The 26,781-nt window shown below is 46.3% G+C and overlaps 1 protein-coding gene across 1 annotated transcript; it reads left to right on the plus strand.

Annotated features, from left to right (window-relative positions):
- Positions 1–16,415: 16,415 nt before the first annotated feature.
- On the plus strand, positions 16,416–17,087 carry LOC130500105 (uncharacterized). Its single transcript, XM_056994815.1, has one exon. It carries the CDS (start codon positions 16,416–16,418, stop codon positions 17,085–17,087), a length of 672 nt encoding a protein of 223 aa, XP_056850795.1.
- The last annotated feature ends 9,694 nt before the right edge of the window (positions 17,088–26,781 follow it).

A 26,781-nucleotide genomic window follows, 5' to 3' on the forward strand; every position in this document is an offset into this window, starting at 1 on the left:
CAAAACTTAAATACTAGAATAATTAGGTTAAAACACGTCAGGGGCATTATGGTAAATAGATGGTGTCTTGGGCTTCAAGTCGATTGTGACCAAATGCAGGCTTCTGCGGCTAAGTGTCGATCCATAGAACTGAGTGTGCATCGATCGAGGCGCGTCTCTCCTTGTCGACCTCGAGTGGTTGATACGGTCCTTCTCGGGTATAACCTCTAAAATGCTCAAAAATCATCATCTTTCTTCCATTAGCTCCTGAACCTATAAATATGCAATATAGACCCAAGAATGAATAGAATATATCCTAAAATACCAATATACCATGGCTAAAAGTGGGTCAAAATCATGGTATATCTACTCCCCCAGACTTAACCTTTTGCTTGTCCTCAAGCAAAAACAACTGGTAGTCTTGGACAAGGTTTGAAAACAGGAGGGACTAAACATATCTATCATGTCTTTCTAGTAGTGCAATCCAAATTATAGACATCCTAAGCGCAAAAGTGCACTATACAATATCTTAGTCTAGCAATCAAGTTCTCCTAGCCAGCAACTTAACCAATCATGTCTAAAAGTTCCTCTACTAAACCTCATTTCTTGCATAAAATAAAAGTGTAGCTTTACCTTGGGAGTATCGATCACAGGATGCAAGGATGATCAAACAAGTATCTGGACCTGCAGGTAAATGGTAGTTCCAATTCTTTCTCTCTTCTAATTTCTCTCTCAGTCAATCTATTGACCATGATTGGACATGCTTCCATGAATCAAGCTCTAATGGTTTTAGCCACCAAATCCTGTACACTTCTTTTTGAACTATATCCTAGGATTTATATGAAGCAAGCCTTAATGGTTATAGCCACCAAGTCCTGTTTAAATCCTTTACCTATAGAATTCTTGTGAATCAAGTCTTAATTGTTGTTGCCACCAAGTCCTGTTCAGATTATTTTCCTAATAAAATCTAAATAAATATCTTTTCTCTTTTTTTTTTTTCTTTTTCGATTTTGTTTTCGATTTTTTTTTTGTTTAATACTCTATTCTAATCGACTCAATAAAAACTTTTTGAAAACATTTTTATAAGAAATTCAAAATAATAGATAATCATTAGTAATCCCCCCAGACTTAAATTACACTGTTCCCCAGTCTAAAACAGTCGGAGTTTATAAAAACATAATTATAATTAATGAATTGAACAAGTTAGAATGTTATACCTGACCGATACCATATCAATCGATGTAGATGAAAGATTGTTGATCGTGGCGGATGTAGTTACGTCGATCGATGTCGACTTGGTCGAGTCGGTCGATAGAGAAGGTAAACGTCTACTTGGATCCCTTTTTTTTATAGACCTGCATAAAATAAACACGAAAATAAGTAGTAAAAACCATTAATAGTAATAAAATACCTAATAGTGGGTTGCCTCCCACTCAGCGCTTTGTTATAGTCATTTAGCTTGACTTTGGAGGTTGAGTGACTTAGTTATGGTAGGAGCAGTTGTTTGCTGGTAGGCAAACATCTACTTCTTCTGTGGACTGAGTTACAGTGAAGATTCTTGTTGCATCATCTGATCTAGTCCATCTCTGGTGCATATCGGCTAAGTCATCTGTTAGCAGTTGAAGTCTCCTCTCAAATTTTTCAATGCGGAAGTGGTGATTTCCAAACTTGGAAGGAAAATATCCTGACATCTCTGTCAATTCTTCTTGAATTGATTGTAGCGCAACCATAGTAGGTTCATGTTGTGCGGATGGTGTGGCAGTGTCGATCGATGCGACTGTTGCGTAATCGATCGATGTCGGGTTGTCAGTATCGAGCGACACATTAGGTTTCATGTCGGTCGATTTCCATGTTTATGGTTGAGTTGCAAGTTGTCTCCGAATATCCGTGATGTCTTTAACCAATCGTTCAGTGCGTGGATACAGAGTGTCGAAGTTGTCATTAAATGACTCATAGACAGCATCAAACTGCCTGGTGTACTCTTCCTCTGCATCCTCCAAGACTGTATATAACTTCGAGATCATCTTGTCAACTTCTTCTTGAGTGTATGTAGCTCTCCGTCTCTGATTTGCTGGATCTTCTGATGTGTCTGACCAGCTTCTCTTTTGTCCCATGTGGGTGTCGTGTGCTATTGCTCCATACTTCGGCTTGTAATGGAATTTTGGGTTCCATCTGTCATGGTTAATGTAGCAATCGCTCGATGCAACCTCTCTGGCGTCGATCGATTCCGTATGCTCATCGGTTGGTTCTTGTGGATAGACGACTGATATGGGTGTAGGAGTGTAGATAGGTGGATGTGTCTGTTGTGAATCAATTTGCTTCTGAATTGTCTCCATCTCCTGTTTCAAAGCATCGATTATGTTGGATAGTGCAGCCATATCATCGCTCATTAGATAGTAGGAATGACAAAGTGTTTCTTCCAAAGAATACATCTTATCCTCTAATCTTATAAAGCGTCTGTCGATCGATTTAGTCTGGTTGCCATCGATCGAACCCAATGTTTTCTGCTTGTGGCGTAGCAATTCCAACTCTTTTTGCATAAGCTCTCCTCTCTTGCTTATCCCCAATCCATGTTGCTGTTAATGCTGCAGTAGAATATATCTAGCTGCTTTTGTAGGATTTCCTCTTCCCATTGGTTGCCTGATCCCAATATTTGCTTGATCTCCTTTTTCAAAGCTCGGAACATTGCTGGTTGGCCTCGTCGATCGGTAGATCAATGATTCTGTCAATCGATTGGCTGTATGGTTTGGTGAAATTTTGCGAAGAAGGGATCGATAATCGAGTGGGCCTATTGATCGATGCGGACGTCGTCGGTCGACGGTCAAGGCTTTTGTCGAACGATTGCGGGAAGTCATCATCGGTCGACGCTTTCCATCTGTCGTCGGTCGATGTTAATGGCATAGGAATCCTTGTCGTAGTTTGATTTTGAACAATGGATTGGATGTTATTCGCAAGGAGCTCCATATTTGCTGCTAGCCCTTTGATCTTATCATTCAGAGGATGGTAGACACTATCGATCCTTCACTTGAAATCATTGAGGGAATCGATTTGTGTGATGTGGGCCTTTGTGAGTATCTCATCCATCTCTTCTCTGCTGTAGGGTCTTGATGTAGCAATCGTTTGTTTCTTCCCAGCTCTTCTCTGGCTTTCGGTATCCCTGAAATTACCAAACTCATCCGGTGTTAGAAAATCACGATCCAATTTAGCAATTGTATGAGAATCAGATGGTAAGGGTTGAGTATCGATCGATTCGTATGAGTGCTCGTCGATCGATTTCGTGTTGTGTAGCTGATGGGGAAGTTTGTAGTTGAATGATTCTCCATTAGGGTTGGAAGGTGGCTGATGCATCTTGATTGCTTCTAGTGTGTGAGAAATAACTTCTACCCCATGGCCTCTTATATAGTGCTCCATATCTCCAAATTTTCCAATTTTGGAATTTCCTTTTTCGAAATTTCCAATTTTCTCCATGTCTGTTTGACTAGTGTCGATCGATACACAAGTAGTTGTGTCGATCGATTTTCCCTCATGTTGTCCTCGACTTGGATTGATATCGATCAATGTTGATGGTGATGCCTCGCTCGATTCGGGTAGCATGGTTCCATGTGATGCAAATCCATATCTTGTGAGAACTCCTTGTTGATTTGTAGCTGGTGCTTCCTTATGGTTCTCTTCATGTTCTTCCTCGTGTTAGGAAGGTGTAGTAGCTTCTAGGGCAAAGATAGGATAGTAGTGTGCTAGCAATCCATCGTGCTCTGTAGAAACTTTCGTATCGATCGATGCACAGCGAGGTGTGTCGATCGATTTCTAATTGTTCGATCTCAGGATCGGTTTGTGACTGGTGCCTTCCTTGTAGTTGGCTGCATGTTGTGGTTGGATGAAAGGGTGGAAGATATTTTGGGTGGGTACTTCATCTCTGCGAAGGAAAAAATATTTAATTTCTCTTTCTTTCCAGTAGTCTTCATCATACTCATCATCCCTTGTGTCTACTGTAGGGTGATACACTTCTTGGTTGTATGTGTATGAGATGTTTATGTTGTAATCCTCATCGTACTCCTCTACTTTTTCCCAATAATATTTCTCATCATACTCCTCTTCATGTGTATCCACTGCATATGTAGGCACGTAGTAGTTTGGTTCCCAACTCCTAACTGAATAATCACCGGAAAAGTGATCATCTTCGTACATAGGTGTACTATCAATCGCTGTGGAGTGAAAAATGTCGCCTGAATCGATCGATGGAATGACTGAATGGTCGATCGATGGTTGGTTAGCAGTGTCGATCAATGACTCTGTGGGGCTGTCGATCGATTCCGAGTATTCAATTTTGTACTCGACTTCACAGTAGCAATGTGCTACGAGTTTAGCTTCACCTGGAGGCTGGTTACTGGACGTCTGTGGCTTGAAAATCTTGACTGGATCATAGTAAATCTTTGGGTTGATCAGGGTCAAGCACATCTTGTTTGTTTGTAGATCACAAACAGCGCCAACGGTGGCTAAGAATCCTCTTCCAAGTAGTAGAGAGGAATTCCAATTTAACTTTATGTCTAAGTCAAGGAAGTCAACTGGAACTAGGGCATTGCCAATCTGTACCTCAAGGTCTTTGGTGACTCCCAATGAGCTCTTCCTCGAACAATCTACAAAGCAAAAGAATTCCTTTGTAGGTTCTATCTTCAGACCTAGATGATTTGCTATAACCTTTGGTATGATGCTGGCTGATGCTCCTGTATCACATAGTGCCCTGGTTATTTCGATGCCCTTGATGCGGCATGGAATAATAAATTCCCCAGGATCACTCTTCTTCTTCAAGGTAATCTTGTTCTTCAGCTCATCTATGACTTGGTCGAACATCTTTTCAATATCAGCCTCTGTAACTTTAGTCTCTCTGAAGAACATCCACAATCTGTGTGTGAAGTAAGCTTCTTCAAAGGGTTTGTCTATCGGGATCTTCAAAACTCTCTTCTTGAAGTTCTCTAACTCTTTTAGGTTAGCCTCTCTTTTAAGGTGCTTGGGAACCTTCTCTTTCCTTTTTCTTAAGGTCCTCCTTGCACTTTCCTTTTATATCCCCATGGGCTCTGATGTATCCTCAACCTCTTCTGATTGGTTATATGAAGGTTTGGGTCGGGGTTTGAGTGCATCGATCTTGGTCATGTCGATCTTTGGTAACTGCACTCGTGGTTGAGGAACTTTGCATCGATCAATGACAGTAATGTCGTGTCGATCGATGGCGGTAGAAGTAGGATGATCGATTTCTTCCTCTTCAGATCGATCGGCGAAAGGGTGGAGTGGGTTCGGGTGTTTCTTTACGAACTCTTCATGCATGATTATCCAAAATGGGTTGCTCGTAGCCTTAGATCTTGTAAACTTTGTCGATCGATTTGGCACCTCGAACATTGAACGGTAGTCTTCTTCCCATGTCGATCGATCGTGTTCATCTTCTATCGATCGATGGGTGTCGATATTCATAGTATCGCCAGCTCCAAAAACCTTCTTATGGGGGTTTTCATGTTCATCCACTACCATAAATTATCTACCACAATAGCATTGATGTGTTGTCTGATGAGATCTTCTTCTCTGGCTTTGATGAAAGCTTCTTGTCTCTTGATAGCTTCAGAAGTCTGAACCACTTGTCTCTCCAATTTCTTCACATAAGTGCTCAAAGTGTCAAACTTTGAGGTTAAGTTATTGAACACAGCATCTATCTTCCCATTAAAATCCACTGTAAGTTCTTGTTGACCCTCTAGAACTGAGTCAAGCATAGTTCCAAACTTGCTCTCCTGAGTAGATGGTGGTGGATTATGGTAGAAAGAATTTGCGAGGTTCTTGTTGCTGTTGTAGTTGCTGTTGCTGAAGGGTTTCTGGTACTGTGAATTCTTGTTGAAGTTGCTACTCTGACTGTTGCCATAGAAGTTCCTGTTCTGATTTTGATTCCCATATCTCTAGAATCCTCCTATGTTGTTCACATCCTCTTCCTCATCCGTCTCTATAGCTTCTTCATCTTCAGCAAAACTGACTTACTTCTTAAAGCTGTCTAGCTTGGTTTTCATCTCGTCCAACTGCTATATTCCTAAGGCATTGGCCGCTTTTCTCCTTTCATAGTAAGTGTTCTTGGTACTGTTGCTAGTCACCAAGTTCTCAATAAGTCTCACAGACTCTTCTGGATTCCTGGTGTTGAAGTTTCCTTCACTAGCTGTTTGTGGGAACCGAAATTCGCACTGTCGATTTTAGTTAAATAAATCGAAGGAAAACCAAGTAAACCTAGTTTTTCCTAAAGGCTCGGATTCTCTGCGACAACCAAACGAAATTGATAGAATAAAGCAACGTAGCGGAAAAATTGCACTAAGGCGTTTTATTGAATAGATGATAAATTGAATACAATATTCTTCCGAAAAGGGAAGTAGAAAGACGCTGAAGTGGAAAACGACGGAAATACAGGAGAAAAAACGTTCTAAGTCTTGCTCTGCTAGTCTAAACTCCTAAGTCCTAAGCTAGCAGGAATTCTCTAAGTCCCTAGGTTTCGGATTTGCTCTCTCTCTAGGATTTTTTGCTCTGCCTTTCTTCCTCTCCCAAAGCTCCTTTATATACTCCTTCTTATGACGGTCTATTCTCCTTCTGGGCCGCAAGGCGGGCTTTTTTCCATTTTCGTCAGCCTCCATGTTTATCGGGAAACTTGACATTTATCTTCCGGAAACTTGACATTTATCCTTCCGGAAATTTAGCATTTATCTTGTTACGTAAAGATAAACGTAAATCGTCGTATCTATCTCAGATAATGGTAAACGGACTGTCCGATTGCGTTTGGTCCCTTTCGGGCCGTCTCTAGGACTTCCGTTGTTTTCTACGATTTCTTCGGAAGTTCTTCATCCGTTCGTAGAGTTGAGATGAGTGGTGTCTTAAGATAACCATCGCTGTTTTGTACGAAGAATTTAAGATCTTCCCTCCCGTTGATATCTTACGAGTTTCCGAAGTGTTTCCGACGGTCTTAGTTTGGAGTAAGAACCGGAGTTTTGTACGCGGAATCTCAAAGATTCGTCCTGCGAGGACTTGGGAAATACTCGAAGTACAGACTCCTGACGGCCGGAGCCTGGGACTTGTTTACCGGAGATTGTTGAAGACCCGAGCCAGCACGGGGCTAGCCGCCTGGCGGCCACGGCCAGCACGGGCGCTAGCCCCCGGCGGCTACGGCCAGCATGGGGCTAGCCGCCCGGCGGCCACGGGCAGCACGGGGCTAGCCGCCCGGCGGCCACGGCCAGCACAGGCGCTAGCCGCCGGCGGCCACGGCCAGCACGGGGGCTAGCCGCCCGGCGGCCACGGCCGGCACGGGCGCCAGCCGCCGGCGGCCACAGCCAGCACGGAGGCTAGCCGCCCGGCGGCCACGGCCGGCACGGGGCTAGCCGCCCGGCGGCCTAGGCCAGCACGGGCGCTAGCCGCCGGCGGCCACGGCCAGCACGGGGGCTAGCCGCCCGGCGGCTACGGCCAAGGCCGGGGTCGGCTGCTCGGTTCCTTCGGTTTACGGGTGTTCGTGATTGTTTTTCGGAGGGTTTTTCGTATGAAAAATAGACTTAGCCGTTGATTTCGTGATAACCGTTTTTGACCCCAACAGTTAGCCCCCCAGCATGCAAGATGCGGGAGCGATTTTGTGTGCGGAAGATTTGAAAATCGAAATTTTCGGCTAGGAATATTTTATTCCGAAAAACTCTACCACCTTTGATTTCTTATAAGTAGCACCCCATCCCCTCTCATTTTTCACTCACTCTCCTCTTCTCAAATTTCAGAAAATATGGCTTCCTCTCTAAATGAAAAGAAAGATTCCGATGTCGAAATGAGTGAAGCTAACCAAGCCTCGCCGGCGCAGGATGCTCCTGCCCTTACGCAGACATTCGTCGAGGGGTTCAGTTCTTTTCAGGACAAGATGGAGTGACGCCGTGCTGAGATGGAGTCTAGCGTGGCAGGTCCTAGTGCTACTTCCGTTCCGAATTTTGTGGCTCCGACTCTCGGATCTGATGTCGCTTTAACTCCGGATCCCGCGGTTCTGGCTCTTGGAGCCGACGTTACTCCAGTCCTGATCTCTACAATTCCAGCCTCTGTATCCGATGTCCCTTTGCCTGCTGGAGAAATTGTCGTTCCGGAGCAAGCACCCGATGTCCAGGCTCGCCCTGAGGGCTCCCCTTTTGCGCCGATAGCGGTTTCGGAGGATGCGGTGGAAGTCATGCCTCCTCCTCCAGAAAAGAAGAGGGAGATCGTCTTGGGACTTCCCGCGCCCAATGCTGTTCCACCATCGAAGGGACGTTCAAGAGCTGGGGTTGCCGGATCAGCGAAGAGAAAAGGTGTGCTAAGAGTGAGGAATGCGAGGTTTCGGCGAAACTATCGCAACATCGCTCCAAGGTATTTCGTGAAACCCCCTTTCCTTTGTTGACTCCTTGATTCTCACCTTCTCTCGTGTGATCAGTTTGTATCGTTGATCGACGGGATGCTTGGCGATTGCGGACTGGAGGTCACACGTTTGTCCAAGGAGCTGGATTCGTCGCGGGAAACTTTGAAGCGCACCGAGGCTGTGCTTCAATCGATTGAGAGCACTCATGCTGCCTAGACGTCGACGCTCGAAGCTAGGATCAGCGATCTCGAGCGTGATCTGGGAAAGACTGTGTGCTCGCTGCTCAAGGCGAAGGGGGAGAAGAAGAGCAAGTCCTCGGAAGTTCGACATCTTAAGAGACGGATTCAGCACTTTGAGGAGATGGGAGTTTGCACTGCGACGGAGCTTGCCGGCCCGTCATCCTCGGGTACCCTGGTCCCGAGTTTGGAAATTCCAGAGGTCCAGGATGCTGGAATCGTTGCGGACAAGGGCGGTGAGGAGGTCGGCGAGGGCGATGGCGAGGCTGTTCCTGCTTCGGGTGAGTCGGAGAATGAAGGCGGTGTTCCGGAGGACGCCTGGGTTGATCAATCCCTGAGGGGATTTTTATTTTGATTGTATTTCGGCCGTTGGTTGGCCATGATGTATGATTTCGGGACTGGCCGTTGGTGGCTTTGAATCCCTGCCCTTTTAGGGCGTTGTATTGAACTCGCGGTATGCATTTATAAAATATTTTGCGTTTAGAACTTCTGTTTGTCGAAGTTAGAGGGGCAGGGTGTGAGTTGTCGTCTCATTCCTGCCTCCCTGACGATCACCGTATCCGTAGTTTGTACAAAGCGAGATTTTCCTGCGGTTTACGATTTACGCGAAAATTCGTGGAAACGTATAGACTTGAGTGAAGAGACAAGTTTTGGGATCTCGCGTCGTTGACGCTTTGCCTATGAGATGTTTAAGATACCAGCAAGGCTGGGTTTAGGGCAAGACCTAGGTTTACTCTCAGACTGAGGCTGTGCGATGACAAATCGGCTTTCGTTTTGCCTGTTTGTGATTTTAACCTGATTCGTACCGTTTTTAAAATCCGCGAAGTGGTATCGGCTTATATGATTTGTATGGGCACGAATCGAGCTACTTCCTTTACGAAGTGCTGAACCAAATTTGGATTTTTTGTATAGCGCGCTATGGTCCTTGTCGGATGTAAAAGAGCCTACCCTTAGGTGGCTTGTCTGTTTAGGACGTTAGAGTTCGTTTGTTGTGATCAGCAACAACGATATGATGCCGTTTAGAAGGCGTATGAAGGTTTTAATCGAAAAACGGATGTTCGGGCACGAAGCGACGTCTCGCAGTGCTTTGAAGTTTGTTTTTCTTATGCCATAAAGGACTATGGGCTTTTAGAAATCGCGGAATGTTTCCGAAAATTGTGGTTTGTTTAGTGGATACTGGATTCATTGTTAAGGCCGTTAGGCGAATTGATTGTGGAAAGTTTTCGAAAATTGTGGGAGCGTGCGAGTGTACGCACCCCACTCCCCCCCTTTTAAATCGGGGGATAGCTGAACCCACCGGTTGGCGAGTTGCCTACGTACCTCTTTCGAGGATCAAGGCATCTCGTAGTTCTGTTATCCACGTATACGTTCTAGTGGTAGTATTTCTTGAGATGCATCGCATTCCAAGTTCTCGGGATTTTTACGTCTTGCATGTTTGCGATTTGATACGAACCTGGTCGGACGACTTTTATGATTTTGTATGGTCCTTCCCGTTTTCCCCCAGTTTTCTGCGTTTCGTTCGGCAGTGTTTTGGAAGACTTTCCGCAAGACCAGATCACCCTCTTTGAATCTTCGATGACGTACGTTCGCGTTGTAGTATTTTGCGGCGGCCTGCTGGTAATTTTGAATCCGGATGAGGGCTTGGTCGCGACGCTCGTTGATGAGGTCAAGATTATCCAGCAGCATGGCATTGTTCAGGTCTTCCCGTTCGGGAAGAAATCTCCCCCGTACGCCGGGGAATTCTACCTCCGCCGGAATCATGCATTCTGCTCTGTAAACCAGAGCGAACGGAGTTTCCCCCGTTGCTCGTCTTGGAGTGGTTCGATGAGACCAAAGGACCCCTTCGAGTTCTTCTGCCCATCGTCCCTTTTTGGCTTCCAAGCGTTTTTTCAATCCGTCTAGGACGGTTTTGTTTATGGTTTCAGCCTGTCCGTTGCACTGCGGGTATCTGGGAGTAGACTTGTTAAGTCGTATTTTCCATTTTTCGCAGAATGCCTCGAATCATGTGGAAATAAACTGAGACCCGTTGTCCGTTACGATTTCGTATGGGACACCGTGTCTGGTTATCATGTTTTTCCAGACGAAGTTCTCGACTTGTACGTCTTTGATACTTGCGTAGGATTCTGCTTCCACCCATTTCGAAAAGAAATCTGTGAGGACCAGCAGGAAACGTTTTTGTTTTGATTTGTGTAGCGGTCCGACGATGTCCATTGACCAACGCATGAAAGGGTACGGAGATGAGATAGAAGAGAGGATTTCGGCGGGCTGATGAATTGTCGGAGCGTGCCGCTGACACTTCTCTCATTTCCGAGCGAACTTCTCGCAATCCTTTACCATAGTTGGCCAGTAGAATCCGTGGCGTTTTATTTTTGTTGCGAGAGACCTTCCGCCGGAATGGTTTCCGCACGATCCGGAATGAACCTCTTCCATGATTTTTCTCGCCTTTTCTCCTTCCGCGCAAGTCATGAGAGGTCCGGAGAATCGCCATTTGTAGATTTTTCCTTCCACGGTTACGTATCGCGCTGCCTGAATTTTTATTTTCCAGGCTGCCCATTTCTCCGCGGGTAGGGTACCATCTACGATGTAGGTTCTGATAGGTTCTAGCCAGGGAGTGTCGCAGCCATAGTCTGTTTGGTCTGCGTCGTCTTCCGGTTGGTCTTCGTTCTCTTCCGCGCCTTCGATCTGTGTTCTGATCAGGTTGGCGATTACCGGCGGTCCGATGCTCGGATGCTCTATGAATTCGACGGGAATTATTCTTTTAAGCCCCGGATCTGAGCTTGAGGCGAGAGCGGCTAAAGCGTCAACTTGGACGTTTTCCGAGCGGGGAATCCTGGTTAGCACAAATTGCTGAAAGTCGTGGGCCAAGTCTTGGACGACCTTCAAATATGCGTTCATCCTTTCATCCCTCGCTTGGTATTCTCCTCTGAATTGGTTTGCGACTAACTGAGAATCGCAGTAAGCGTGAATATTTCGAATCTTCAGCCCATGGGCCAATCGTAGGCCCGCAATTAGCGCCTCATATTCTGCTTCGTTGTTTGATGCATGAAAATCCAAGCGGAACGATTGCTCGAGGATTTCTCCTGTCGGCGAAGTGAGTCGGACCCCGATTCCGGATCCTTTCTTGGACGAGGATCCATCGACTTGGAGATCCCATGTTGAACCAGGATCCTCGTTAGTTAAGTCCGTCGCGGGTAATTCTACCAAGAAATCCGCGAGTACCTACGATTTCGTGCAGGTTTTTGGACGATATTCAATATCGTACTCGCTTAGTTCAATCGCCCACTTCGCGAGTCTACCAGACTGGCTTGGACTGTGTAGAATCGTCCGTAACGGAAATACGGTCTAAGTTTTCTCGCCGAAGTTATGACAGCGAGTGCCAATTTTTTCATTAGCGGATACCGAGTTTCGGCATCTAGTAATGTTTTACTAATGTAGAAGACCGGTTTCTGTTCTCCGAATTCTTCTTTAATCAGGACGCCACTGACTGCTGATGCGGATACTGCGATGTAGAGGAATAAGGGCTCTCCGACTACGGGTTTTGCGAGGATAGGAGGGGTGGCCAGATACTGCTTCAGCTGTTGGAAAGCTTTCTCGCAATCTTCTGACACTTCGAACTTTTTGTTCCCCTTCAAGGTTTCGTAGATGAATCGGTTTAAGGCCGCGACTCGTCCGGTCAGCCTTTGGACTTCCCGCTTGGTTCTCGGGGAGGCCGTTTCTATCAGTGCGTTGATTTGTTTCGGATTGGCCTCTATTCCGCGGAATGTTACGAGGTACCCGAGAAATTCTCCCGACGCCACAGCGAATCTGCATTTTGCTGGATTGAGTTTCATGTTGTGCTGGTTCAATCTCCCAAAGCATTCCTCTAGGTGGACTACGTGGTCGCGTTCGTCAAGAGATTTTACCAACATATCGTCGATATACACCTCCATGGTTTTTCCGAGTTGCTCGGCAAACATCCGATCGACGAGCCGCTGATACGTGGCGCCGGCGTTCTTAAGACCGCAAGGCATCACTTTGTAGCAATAGGTCCCTCGATCGGTAATGAATGCTGTCTTCTCGCGGTCTTCGGGATTCATCATGATTTGATTGTAACCGGAGAACGCGTCCATGAACGATAGGAGTTTGTTTCCTGCGGTTGCCTCGACCAGATGGTCGATGTGCGGAAGCGGAAAACAATCCTTCGGGCATGCTTTGTTGAGATCAGTAAAGTCGACGCACACTCGCCATTTCCCGTTCTTCTTCTTGACAACGACGGGATTGGCGAGCCAGTCGGGATATTTTACTTCTGTTATTGATCCAACTTTGAGGAGTCTTTCGACTTCCTCATTAACCGCAGTTGCCCGTTCGGGCCTAGCTTTCGCCTCTTTTGTTTTACGGGTTTATGAGTTGGATCGATGTTGAGTTTGTGAGATGTTATGTTGATGTCTATTCCCGGCATATCTTCCGCAGCCCAAGCGAACGTGTTAAGGTTCCTTTTGAGACATGCGATGAGTTCTGCTTTCAATGGATCGCGGAGATTGGCTCCAATCTCCATGCACCGCTCTGGGTTAGTCTCGTCGAGGCAGACCGAAATTACTGGTTCGCAAGTGGGCTCACGTTTCCCTTCGAGGGCTTCAGCTCTTTGCGATTGCCAGAAGACTTCTGGAGGGTCCTGCGATGCTGGTTCTTGGGTTGCTTGCTTTTTGGGGTTAGTTTCGGGCTCAGAGTTATTTCGTTTAACCCAGCGGCCAAGCAGACTTGCGGCGCTTTACGATCTCCTTGTATAGTTTCAACTCCGAGGAGGGTCGGAAATTTGAGGAATAGATGAAAAGTCGAGGGGATTGCTCGCATGGAGTTTAACCACGGAGTCCCGACGATCGCGTTATATGCTGCTGGACCGTCGACTACCAAAAATTCCACCATCTTCGTGACGCTTTTGGCTCTGACCGAGAGATTGACTGAGCCGAGGGTCATCGTGATGTTTCCTGAGAGTCTGATTATTGGATTGGGATCGTCTGTGATAGCGCTTAGGTCGATTCCCATCCTCTCGAGAGTGTTTTTATATATAATATTTGTCGAGCATCCGGTGTCGACCAATATTCTCGCTACGTCGATGTCCTGGATCGTTAGTCTGATAACGAGGAGTTCGTCGTGAGGTTTGGCTTGACCAGCCGTTGCTCTGTCCCCGAATGACACGATGTTGCGGACAGGTGATGCGGCCATGCTGTTGTTACCAATCGTAGGTTTTTGAGTAAGAGAATCCGACCTCCCCTCCTTCTAGGGCCAAACTGTGGGAACCAAAATTCGCACTGTCGATTTTAGTTAAATAAATCGAAGGAAAACCAAGTAAACCTAGTTTTCCCTGAAGGCTCGGATTCTCTGCGACAACCAAACGAAATTGATAGAATAAAGCAACGTAGCGGAAAAATTGCACTAAGGCGTTTCATTGAATAGATGATAAATTGAATACAATATTCTTCCGAAAAGGGAAGTAGAGAAACGCTGAAGCGGAAAACGACGGAAATACAGGAGACAAAACGTTCTAAGTCTTGCTCCGCTAGTCTAAACTCCTAAGTCCTAAGCTAGCAGGAATTCTCTAAGTCCCTAGGTTTCGGATTTGCTCTCTCTCTAGGATTTTTTGCTCTGCCTTTCTTCCTCTCCCAAAGCTCCTTTATATACTCCTTCTTATGACGGTCTATTCTCCTTATGGGCCGCAAGGCGGGCTTTTTTCCATTTTCGTCGGCCTCCATGTTTATCGGGAAACTTGAAATTTATCTTATGGAAACTTGACATTTATCCTTCCGGAAATTTAGCATTTATCTTGTTACGTAAAGATAAACGTAAATCGTCGTATCTATCTCAGATAATGGTAAACGGACTGTCCGATTGCGTTTGGTCCCTTTCGGGCTGTCTCTAGGACTTCCGTTGTTTTCTACGATTTCTTCGGAAGTTCTTCATTCGTTCGTAGAGTTGAGATGAGTGGTATCTTAAGATAACCATCGCTGTTTCGTACGAAGAATTTAAGATCATCCTTCCCGTTGATATCTTACGAGTTTCTGAAGTGTTTCCGACGGTCTTAGTTTGAAGTAAGAACCGGAGTTTCGTACGCGGAATCTAAATGATTCGTCCTGCGAGGACTTGGGAAAGACTCGAAGTACAGACTTCTGACGGCCGGAGCCTGGGACTTGTGTACCGGAGATTGTTGAAGACCCGAGCCAGAACGGAGCTAGCCGCCCGGCGGCCACGGCCAGCACGGGCGCTAGCCGCCGGCAGCTACGGCCAGCACGGGGCTAGCCGCCCGGCGGCCACGGCCAGCACGGGCGCTAGCCGCCGGCGGCCACGGCCAGCACGGGGGCTAGCCGCCCTGCGGCCACGGCCGGCACGGGCGCTAGCCGCCGGCGGCCACGGCCAGCACGGGGGCTAGCCGCCCGGCGGCCACGGCCGGTACGGGGCTAGCCGTCCGGCGGTCACGGCCAGCACGGGCGCTAGCCGGCGGCGGCCACGGCCAGCGCGGGGGCTAGCCGCCCGGCGGCTACGGCCAAGGCCGGGGTCGGCTGCTCGGTTCCTTCGGTTTACGGGTGTTCGTGATTGTTTTTTGGAGGGTTTTTCGTATGACAAATAGACTTAGCCGTTGATTTCGAGATAACCGTTTTTGACCCCAACACTGTTGTTGGGAAAAATATCCAGGCATAAGTTTTCTCTACCTTCCGGATAGGTCCTCGACTTCCAAACCCTTGCCTAAAGAAGAAACCAGGGACCGACCCCTGCTATAGCTTCAACCCTCTTGATCGGACCGTCGCTTGGAGCAAAATAGAAGTTTTCCACCTAAGGGGAATCTTCCATTTTTCCATTTATGGAAGAGTTCGCCCTACTTTAAACTGACGTCTACAACTATAAAAGGGGAGCCCAAACCCTAGAATAAGGGATCGACTTTTCAGAGGCTAAGAGATTAGAGTTTAGGCGACTTCGAACTAGGTTTATACACCAACTATGTAGTCCCGAATCATAGACTCAATAATACATCTCCCGAATCATGGACTCAATAATACATCTCCAAATCATGGACTCAATACTACATCTCTTCTAGCCTCAATTCCTTACTTTTCATACAAATCTTCTAGTGTTCCGTAGTACTAAAACGACCCTACACAAAAATCATATAACAGTTTGGCGCTAGAAGGAGAGGAGTAATCCAACTACAGGATGATGACACTAGAGGACGATACTAATCAAGCCGAGATGACTCCGAGGGAACTCAAGCTCCTCAACCGACTCGAAACCCTTCAGAGTCAGATCACTGACCTCCACAAAGCTTATGAGACCACGCCTGGAGGTCACAAACTTCTCCAAGAAGTTCAAAACCTAAAAACCAGCTTAGGGAACACTCCACGCAGCTGCAGCAAGGCGCCGAGAAGCTAGACGCTATGGAGGCGGAGAATCTTTTCCTTCGACAAGAGAACCAAACCCTTGGCGAAACCAGCAACAAACGAAAGTGGTTCCTAACTAGGGTTCGACCCATGGCTTCGCTTAGCACTCCTCGAGATGGTGGTGGAGCATCTCACCGACCCACCACCACAAGTGACGAACCCGATGGCCGAGAGACCCCTCAGGACGCGACCCGGATACAAGTGGATAGCGATTTCGATACGGAGGACGAAGAATACTCACCCGATGATCCCGAGATCTCGGATCCGGCTCTAGCTGCCTACCTTGAAAGGGTGGTCTCCGAAAGGTTCGACACCATCCAATCTATGGTAGAAATGCTTCCAGGGGTAGCTCTCCCTATCCGGAGAAGCAATCCCAGATCCTACTCCGATACACCTTTTGTGGAATAGATTGCCTCGGTAGAGATGCCGCACAAGTTCTCCTTCCCGAGCATAAAGATTTACAAAGGTACCGGAGATCCCGACAATCACGTTGCTCAGTACAAGCAACGCATGCTAGCTGAAACAACCCCTAGAGAAGCAAGGGAAGCTACCATTTGCAAAGGATTTGGATCAACCCTGACCGGTCCTGCTCTTCAATGGTACATTAATCTTCCTACCAAGTCCATTAGGTCTTTTGCAGCCCTTAGCGATAAGTTTGCAGAGCAATTCACCAGTAGCCGCAATCTAGAGAAAAAATCGGATGATCTTTATGAAGTCCTCCAGCGTAGGAATGAACCCTTGCGTTCCTACATAGCACGCTTCAACCAAGAGAAGGTTGCCATCCCCGAGTGCAACGCTGATACGGCTATCTCAGCCTTTAAACGGGGCCTACTCCCGGAAGGAGATCTCTACAAGGAGCTGACCGAGTACAAGTGCAGGACTATGGAAGATGTATTATCTCGCGCTTGGGCTCAAGTAAGATGGGAAGAGGACGTCGAAAGCAGGGCAAAGGCTTACCGAAGCACAATCAGAAGTCCTCAAAGCCAACTAGGAACGACCACAATGAGGCCTTCCATCCCATGTCTGATAAGGAGACTATTAATCCAGGCTGGGGCAGATACCAAAACCGTCATTTGCCTTGATCCGAAGGGATGATGGTGTCTACATGGCCCGATATCTCTCATCTTGCGATAACAAAGGCGGAGCTGATAGGTGTCCTACGACAAATGGGTCCGCAAGTCAAGTGGCCCCCTAAGATGAAGGCCTCTGATGTTAACCGGAATCCCAAACTATGGTGCGAATTCCATAGCGATCACGGCCACACTACGAAGGATTGCATAGCTGATACAGACTCATAATCTCACTTTAGCTTTTCTCACAAGAAACCAAAAACCTAGGGCTTAAATGGAATGAAGATCGCCACTCAAAGATGTGAAATACTTTGAGATAAGATCATGAACCAGAACCTAAGTGAATCTCACACAAAGATAAATGTTCAACACTTGCATCCTAAGAAATAATCTCACATAATTTAGAAATAACAAGAACAAGCATAAAAGCTCTCAAGAGAAAATCTCACATTTTATTCAATACTCAAATCTGATTTTACAATGAAATGAGAGGAGCTTTATATATAGCTCTCTTAGACAAAGGCTTCAGAATCAAAAGACATAAATGAAAAGAGGATTTTTAGGATAAATCATCATTAAGAAAGAATCAAATGGGCTGGTCAAAAGGCTGATCTCAAGAGATTAAAATCTGCTTATTAATGAGAGTGTTGACCACGCCTTTAATACCTTTGGACTGATCTTTTGGAGCTGATAAGGAGGCTTAAGTGGTGGCCTTTGTTTGGGGACAATCAGCTGAATAAAATGAACCATAGGCTTGATGCCGTCTAGGTTCATCCGAGTCCAAACATGGAAAGTTTTGTCTACTTTATGAGCAGTGGATTTGATGCCCGCATCATACCCTCCTCCTTGAAAAAGTTTTGTCCTCAAAACTTGCTCATGTGATATAAGGATGTACCTCGAATTTTGCTGGACCTCTTCTGATGGATCAAGCGGCTCAGGCTCTTTGTTCTCATACTCAATTTGGACCGCCTGTTGGACCAACCCGTCCAAACCATCACATGTGTATCTTTGTATGTGAAAACGTATCTCACCTCTTAGCCCGTAAACAAACTGGTCCATAACATTCCCATTACTTACTCCTGGATTGAGCCGAATGCGAAGATGGTTGAATTACTTGTGATACTCCATGACAGTCTTATCTTCTTGGCAAAGTGTACAAAAATGCCTTCGGATTTCTTGATATTGATCGTGTGGGATGTATTGCTTCCTCATCAGATTTTTCATCTCATCCCAAGTTGATTCTCGAGAATACGGACGATGATTTTCTTTTGCAGTAGATTGGCTCCAGCAGTGTTGAGAATGGTTGATGAGTTGATCAGCCGCAATGTATATCTTCTCAAATTCTGGACAGCCGCAAGAATTGAAGAACTCGTTCATCTTGTGCTCCCATTCAAAGTACTCATCAGGGCCTGATCTTCCTGCAAAATAATAATCTTCTTGCTTCAAAAGACTCCAAGGATGGTTCCCCATGTTGCTGGACTGGTTTTCCATATCTCTTTATATATATTTTTTTGACAGAAACTTAGAAAAACAAAACAGAAAAGAAAAAAAAAGAGGAAAACGATTTTTTTTTTGGGGTTTTCTTTGGAGAATAGAAAAAAACACAGATAGGAGCTTTTGGCTCTGATACCGAATGATACAGCCTCAGAATCTCACTTTAGCTTTTCTCACAAGAAATGAAAAACCTAGGGCTTAAATGGAATGAAGATCGCCAATCAAAGATGTGAAAGACTTTGAGATAAGATCATGAACCTGAACCTAAGTGAATCTCACACAAAGATAAAGGTTCAACACTTGCATCCTAAGAAAGAATCTCACATAACTTAGAAATAACAAGAACAAGCATAAAAGCTCTCAAGAGAAAATCTCACTTTTTATTCAATACTCAAATCTGATTTTACAATGAAATGAGAGGAGCTTTATATGTAACTCATAGACAAAGGTTTCAGAATCAGAAGACATAAATGAAAGGACGATTTTTAGGATAAATCATTATTAAGAAAGAATCAAATGGGCTGGTCAAAAGGCTGATCTCAAGGGATTAAAATCTGCTTATTAATGAGAGTGTTGACCATGCCTTTAATACCTTTGGACTGATCTTTTGGAGCTGATAAGGAGGCTTAAGTGGTGGCCTTTGTTTGGGGACAGTCAGCTGAATAAAACGAAGAATAGGCTTGATGCCGTCCAGGTTCATCCGAGTCTAAACATAGAAAGTCTTGTTACTTTATGAGCAGTGGATTTGATGCCCGCATCAATAGCCCCGAAGATAGAAGTCGCCGAGATTCTTAAGAAAGGTCACCTAAGAGAATTCCTTTCGGATAAGGCCAAGAACCTTTTGAATAAAGAAGGTCCCGGTCTTCCTACAGAAGCGGCTCCCGCATTGCCACCACAACAAGACCGGGTGATCCATGTTATCTCAGGCGGATCGAAAGTAAGTGGAATCAGCTGTGCCGCTGCCAAGAGAAGCACTCGCAATGCCAGGAATGGCCAAGAGGCTGATGGTCCTGTTAGGGTATTTTTGTGTAGGATCGTTTTAGTACTACGGAACACTAGAGAATTTGTATGAGAGAGTTGTAAATCGAGAGCAAGGAGATGTTATTGAGTATATTCTTTGGGACTACAATGTAATGGTGTATAAACCCTAGTTCTAGTCGCCTAAACTCTAATCTCTAAGTCTCGAATTGTCGATCCCTTATTCTAGGGTTTGGGCTCCCGTTTTATAGTTGTAGATGTCAGCTTCAAGTAATAGAACTCTTCCATAATCAGAAAAATGGAAGTTTCTCCTTAGGCGGAAAACTTATATTTTGCTTCAAGGATCGGTCCGATCAAAGGGGTCGGACCTAAGGCAGGGGTCGGACCTAAGGCAGGGGTCGGTCCCTGGTTTCTTCTTGGGCAAGGGTCCGGAAGTCGAGGGCCTATCCTGAAGCTGGAGAAAACTTATGCCTGAATATTTTTCACCAACAGCCCCTTATTCCTTGATTTGGTCGTGGAAATCAAGGGATAACTTGTGCTTCTTGAATCTTGGTAGTTTTCTCTTGGGCACCTTGCAGTGAATCACGCCGGGACCCTTGATGAGGATTGAGATCATTTAGTGGAGTACGATCCACACTGTAGAACGAGCGTCCTATCGTAAAAAAGGAAACAAGGAGAAACCCTAGCCGCTATGCCGAAAGCCTTTGACGGCGAGATCTCCTTGGCACGATTTTTTGGAAATTTTCTGGAAAAGAAATATAGGAGATTTTCCGATTTTCCCTTCCTTCCTTTTTTTCTTGATGAACATTTTTTGCCGATTTTTCTTTCCCCTTTGGTGGTTAAATGGAAAATCCTTCCAGATATATATACGGATGCTCTGGCGCCTTTCAATGATATAGACCCGAGTCAGAACCATCACCCTTGCTTGAGAAAAATGTCGAACGATCAGATCCACTTCGGAGCGATTCCAGTTTTCCATGTTGGTGGTCATGCTAGGCCTCGATATGGCCTATTCCGACTCCAGGGGCGACTTCGAGAGTGGGTAGCGAAGACGCTCCTATGGCTCCCTTGCGGCAGCGTCGCTTTTGTTCTTTCGGTAACGAAGACGAGGATGGTCTGATATCGGACATCAGGCAGGAAGATCTGATCGGGATCCGTAGGAAGTATTCTATTCCTGACTCGGTGGAACTACGATGTGCGGATGAATTCGAACGAGCTCCTGATGGTGGTACCGACGAGATAGCCATCTTCGAGGCGTACCTAGAAGCAGACTTCAGGGGGGACATTCCTTCCCTGGTCGCGGAAGTAGCGTCTTACTTTGGGGTCTCTCCTTCGCAGCTCACGCCAGTAACGTAGCGTACCCTAATGGCGACTCAAGTGTTGGTGAATTTCATAGTATTCCCTTCGAACTACCTGAAATTTTGTACTCCTACTCCTTCCTTCCCTTATCGAATAAGAAGAGTTTTTATCAGATCTGGTCTCGTGACGGTGAACCTTTGGTAGACGAACCTCCTAGGAGAGTCCGGGGGAGTTTCTCTTCAAACGACTTCTGGAACAGGAGATATGTGTTCATGAAGGTTAACGGTGCTCCGCGCTACCCTCTCTTTTGGCGATCCGTCGGTATGCGTCTTTTTATTTTTAAAATAACTTTTGCGTTGCTATCCCACCTTAGGTAGTGTTTCTGTAGAGGTCTTCCGGCCGGTATTCCCTGCTGGCGAGATTATGGTAAAGCTGCCAAAAGGTATTCCCAGGCGGTACCGTTGGATTCTATTTTTGATGAGTCGGATGTCTCTACGCCATAGTCGTATTTGGGGTAAGACAGCTTTTCCATCTTTTAAACAGTCACAAAAACGATTCTGACCCTTTGCTCTGCTGACTTTTAGGTGGGATTCCTGGAGCTTCAATATCATCAGTGTACAATGAATATTGTAGGGCCAATCCTCAGAGGAGACGGTCTTATGCATCGCCTTCTTTTGTCTCCTCAGTTGCGACTTCCTCGACCCTAAGGAATGCAGGAAATAACAGATTGTTTGGTCCACGCCGGCGTGTTTCTCCGCACGAGGAAATCCTCTTCCTTCGTAACCAGCTTCGAGAGGTGATAACTCATCAAGCTTTGACCGTGCAGCGGGCCCGTGAACAAGCTCGTTGGGAGCTCGTGAAGGAGTGGTCGGAGAGGAATATCAACCGCTGGGGACCTGTTGGAGGGCATGTCCAAGGTTTGGTGAATGGGAGAGGTGAACTAGATGCTTTTCTCCGGCACCGCATCACGCGAAGCCCTGAAGTGTTTTTTCTGTTTATGCTTTATTCTATATTATAATTTCTTTTCCCAGGCTTTTGATGATTTTGTAGCCGAATAAGGACATCTGATAGGATAATAATAATACTTATCGTTTTCGCCTTTTTCAGTTGTATTCACTTCGTGGATTCATGCCTTCATAACTCTCCAGCACTATCTTCCGATTAGAACGGTTCATAGGGGCTTTGAACACAAGTCTCTTTGGAAGGAGCACAAGTCCCGAAAGTTCTTAAGGCCTTGAACTCTGAGGTCCCTTACCTAGGCCCGAAGGCCGTTTTATTGAACCCGAAAGTTTACTTATTGAACCCTGAGGTTTCTGAGTGTTGGGGTTTAATCCTTAGATCCTGGGACCGTGATTAAACCGATGGATACCTCGAACCCGGAGGTTGATGCTTTTGAACCCTGGGGTTCTTGGCAAACCCGAAGGTTGGTATTTGGATTCAAAGATCCTTGAACCCTGAGATTCTTATCAGATCCGAAGATCAATTAGGCCCGAAGGTCCTTGATCAACCCTTAGGTGATTTTGAATCCGGAGATTCCTTACAGACTCGGAGGCTGTATTGAACCCTGAGGCTCTTTTATAGATCCGGAGGCCGTACAGAACCCGGAAGTTGTTATATAGACCCTGAGGCCGTACTGAACCCGGAGGTTCGTCATAGACACTGAGGCCGTATGCTTTTTGGGAGGTTTGTGATCGTATTCTGCTCCCCATGGGGAACCACTACCGATCTGTTATTGAGAAACCGCACTCTGCCACCCGGAGGTATAGGCCACTCTCATGAATCTCAGACTTACTGTGGTCTGGCGTGGGCCTGCCCCGCGGAGCGACTTCACACCAGACACACTACTTTCCACGTCTGGATAAGTATTATTTTTTGGTGCTAACCGGTATTTTCGCACATTTGCTCCCTGCATATCAGCCGTCAGCATCTGATAACAGTACTTTGCAGTGTACGTCATGCCCCCTGCGTGTATTTAGCTCGTAGCGTCTTTAACACAGGGTCTGGGTAGCACTAGTACGGTGGTCCCCACGTAACTTTTAGACTTATAGCCTTTACGCAGGGCCCGAGGTGCAGACAATGTAATAGGGTTGATCAGACCTTTTCCTTATATGTCGTACACCCATGTGAGTAGTCGCACTAGTATATATAGGGTTTGCTGAGATCTAAGGTCCCTTAGGACCTGACCTAGCTAGTATGCCCCTTTAAGTACATTGGAGTTCCTATAACCCCTTTAGCCGTAACTAATAGTGTATTTTATAAGCTTAGTCCGGAGACGTTATCGCATACATAGGAGTAGGAAACCAGTGTACATAAATATATTGTAATAATAGTAGTAGTATATAAAGCTGATCTGGGGACCTTACTTTATAAGTGATAGAATTTGAGGTGCAAGGCATTCCAGCAGTTGGGTTGGACCTTACCGTCGCTGTCTTCCAGCTTATAGCCTCATGCCCCTTGCACCTCTACTCGACAGGTTCCAACACTGTAAGCTCACCCAGATCCCTAGGGAGCACAACTCCCAGGCCGACGCTCTAGCTAATCTAGGGTCCGCCCTAGAAACTACAAGTCATATGAGCATCCCACTACTAGTACTCCAATGGCCCGCAACCGAAAAGGAGACGGAGCCTGAAGAAGTATCCGTAGTAGATGAAGGAGAGACCTGGATGACTCCCATCCTTAGCTATCTGAGGTACGACACCTTGCCTGGGATCGAGACGAAAGTCGGAAGATAAGGCGCCAAGCTGCCAGGTACTGCTTTTCCGAGGGCAAACTATACCGAAGATCTTTTTCAGGACCCTATCTACGATGTCTTACCCCTAGAGAAGCCGCCAGGATACTAGAAGATCTTCACGAGGGAGAGTGTGGTTCCCATTCTAGTGGTCGGAGCTTGGTACTCAGAGCCAGAAGGGCTGGATACTACTGGCCAACCATAGCGAGGGACTCCCTCAAACAGGCCAAGCTCTGTAGCCAGTGCCAGAAACACGCGCCAGTCTCCAATCTTCCACTAAAGAACCTCAAATCGCTAAGTTCTCCTTGGCCCTTCCGAAAGTGGGGCATGGACATCGTGGGGAAATTCCCTATGGCACCGGGGCAAAAGATCTTTCTCCAAGTCGTGACCGATTACTTCACGAAGTGGGTAGAAGATGAAGCACTAGCCAAGATAACGGATCTCCAGATCCTGAAATTCATATGGACCAACGTGATCACACGCTTCGGAACTCCCCATGAGATCGTCACAGACAACGGACCCTAGTTCACGAGCTACAACTTCCGAAAGTTCTGCAAGCATTAGAATATCAAGCTTTCCTATTCAGCACCACGACATCCCCAATCTAACGGTCAAGCCGAATCCACTAATAAGACAGTGCTGAATATGCTCAAGAAGCGCATAGAAGATGCCCATGGGCGATGGGCAGAAGAGCTACATGGAGTACTCTGGGCCTATCGGACAACGCCGAAGACGGCTGCCCAGGAGACTCCCTTCTCACTTGTCTATGGTGCTGAAGCGGTGATACCCACGAAGGTGCACGTAAGGACCACGGTCTCTGAATTCCTCTACCAGGAGGAGCAAAACGAGCTAATGTCCCTGAGTCTAGACCTACTCGATAAAAAGAGGGAGGCGGCCCGCCTTAGAAATGCGTCCTACCAGTTGAAAGTAGACAAGAGTTATAACAAGAAGGTCAGATCCAGAACCTTCCAAAAAGGGGACTGGGTCCTAAGGCGAGTATGTGACCACAAAAGGGACAAATCAGCCGGAAAACTCGCTCCTGGATGGGAGGGTCCCTATAAGGTAATAGAGGTGCAAGGGGCAGGAGCCTATAAGCTGGAAGACAGCGACGGTAAGGTCCAACCCAACTGCTGGAATGCCTTGCACCTCAAATTCTATCACTTCTAAAGTAAGGTCCCCGGATCAAGCTTTATATACTACTACTATTATTATGATATATTTAAGTACACTGGTTTCCTACTCCTATGTATGCGATAACGTCTCCAGACGAAGCTTATAACATACATTATTAGTTACGGCTAAATGGGTTATATGAACTCCAATGTACTTAAAGGGGCATACTAGCTAGGTCAGGTCCTAAGGGACCTTAGATCTCAGCAAACCCTAAATATACTAGTGAGACTACTCACATGGGTGTACGACATATAAGGAACAGGTCTGATCAACCCTATTACATTGTCTGCACCTCGGGCCCTGCGTAAAGGTTATAAGTCCAAAAGTTACGTGGGGACCACCGTACTAGTGCTACCCAAACCCTGTGTTAAAGACGCTACGAGCTAAAGACACGCAGGGGGCATGACGTACACTGCAAAGTACTGTAATCAGATGCTGACGGCTGATATGCTGGGAGCAAATGTGCGAAAATACCGGTTAGCACCAAAAATTAATACTTATCCAAACGTGGAATGTAGTGTGTCTGGTGTGAAGGCGCTCCGCGGGGCAGGCCCACGCCAGACCACAGTAAGTCTGAGCGTGACCTTTTCTTCAGAAAGGTAGAGTGCAGCATTGAGATTCATGAGAGTGGCCTATACCTCTTGGTGGCAGAGTGCGGTTTCTCAATAACAGATCAGTAGTGGTTCCCCATGAGGAGCAGAATACGATCACAAACCTCCCATAACGCATACGGCCTTAGTGTCTATAACGAACCTCAGGGTTCAGTACGGCCTTAGGGTCTATAAAAGAGCCACAGGGTTCAATACAGCCTTCTGGTCTGTAAGGAGTCTCCGGGCTCAAGATCACCTAAGGGTTTATCAAGGGCCTTCTGGTCTAACTGATCTTCGGATCTGATAAGAACCTCAGGGTTCAAGGATCTTTGAATCCAAATACCAACCTTTGGGTTTGCCAAGAACCTTAGGGTTCAAAAGCATCAACCTCCGGGTTCGAGGTATCCATCGGGTTTAGTCACGGTCCCCGGATCTAAAGATTAAACCCCAACACTCAGAAACCTCAGGGTTCAATGAGCAAACCTTCGGGTTCAATAAAACGGCCTTCGGGCCTAGGTAAGGGACCTCAGGGTTCAAGGCCTTAAGAACTTCCGGGTTCTAGGGCTCAAGAACCCAAGGGTTCAAACCAAGCTAGAACTCTAGGGTTCTAAACAAGGATCTTTCATCCCAAATCTAAAACTCAGGTTTTTAATAATGGATTACAAGGTCTAACGCTTTTCTAATCATTTCAGGGTTCAGTCAATTTACTAACAGGATCTAGGTCCTAGACATTGATATCCTTTCAAGGGGTCAACCCTTACAAGTATCCGGCCCTCACAAGGAGTCAATTCTCTCAAGGGTCCATCCCTTCCCATGAATCAACACGTCTACCTAAATATCCTTGCATTCTGAAGATACGAAGTTTGCTCGACAAAGACTGTACCCTTGGGCTGTCGGTGCAACAACATGATCCTAATCCTAGACCCCACGATTCCGTTTAGGAAATTGTACCTTTCCGAAGTAACCTATGCTCAAAGGTCCTATGAATCATTCCGATCAAAAGACGAACAGGGCAGAAGGAAGCAAAAATAATAGATATTATTCGGCAATAAAACCATCAAAATTCAAGGGACCATAAAATCATACGAAAAACATTGTTTTAGCAAGGACGGACCACGCAGGGCCGCTATTACAAGAAGGAGTTCAAATATCCTCTAAGACCTGCCACGCCTAGATGAAGGAATAGCCAGTTCATCTTCAAAGGAAGGAGGTTCGGCACCCTTGAATTCCGCCTCAGCCAAAACCACTCTTTTATACTGGGAAAATTCCATGTGCAAGTTCCATTTATGGGCCTGCCCTTTGAACCACTCTCTCATTACTTCCCAACGGGCGACGATCCTTGCAACGTTCACGGCCATAGTCATCATGTTTTTCGAAGTCTCCGCCTCCGTTCGAAGTTCAACGATAGTCTCCTCCAACTCCTGCTTCTCTCGGCTCAATTGAAGCGATCAAGCCGA

This window comes from Raphanus sativus, chromosome 9 (assembly GCF_000801105.2).
Source record: "Raphanus sativus cultivar WK10039 chromosome 9, ASM80110v3, whole genome shotgun sequence".
In the NCBI taxonomy this organism is placed as follows: domain Eukaryota; kingdom Viridiplantae; phylum Streptophyta; class Magnoliopsida; order Brassicales; family Brassicaceae; genus Raphanus; species Raphanus sativus.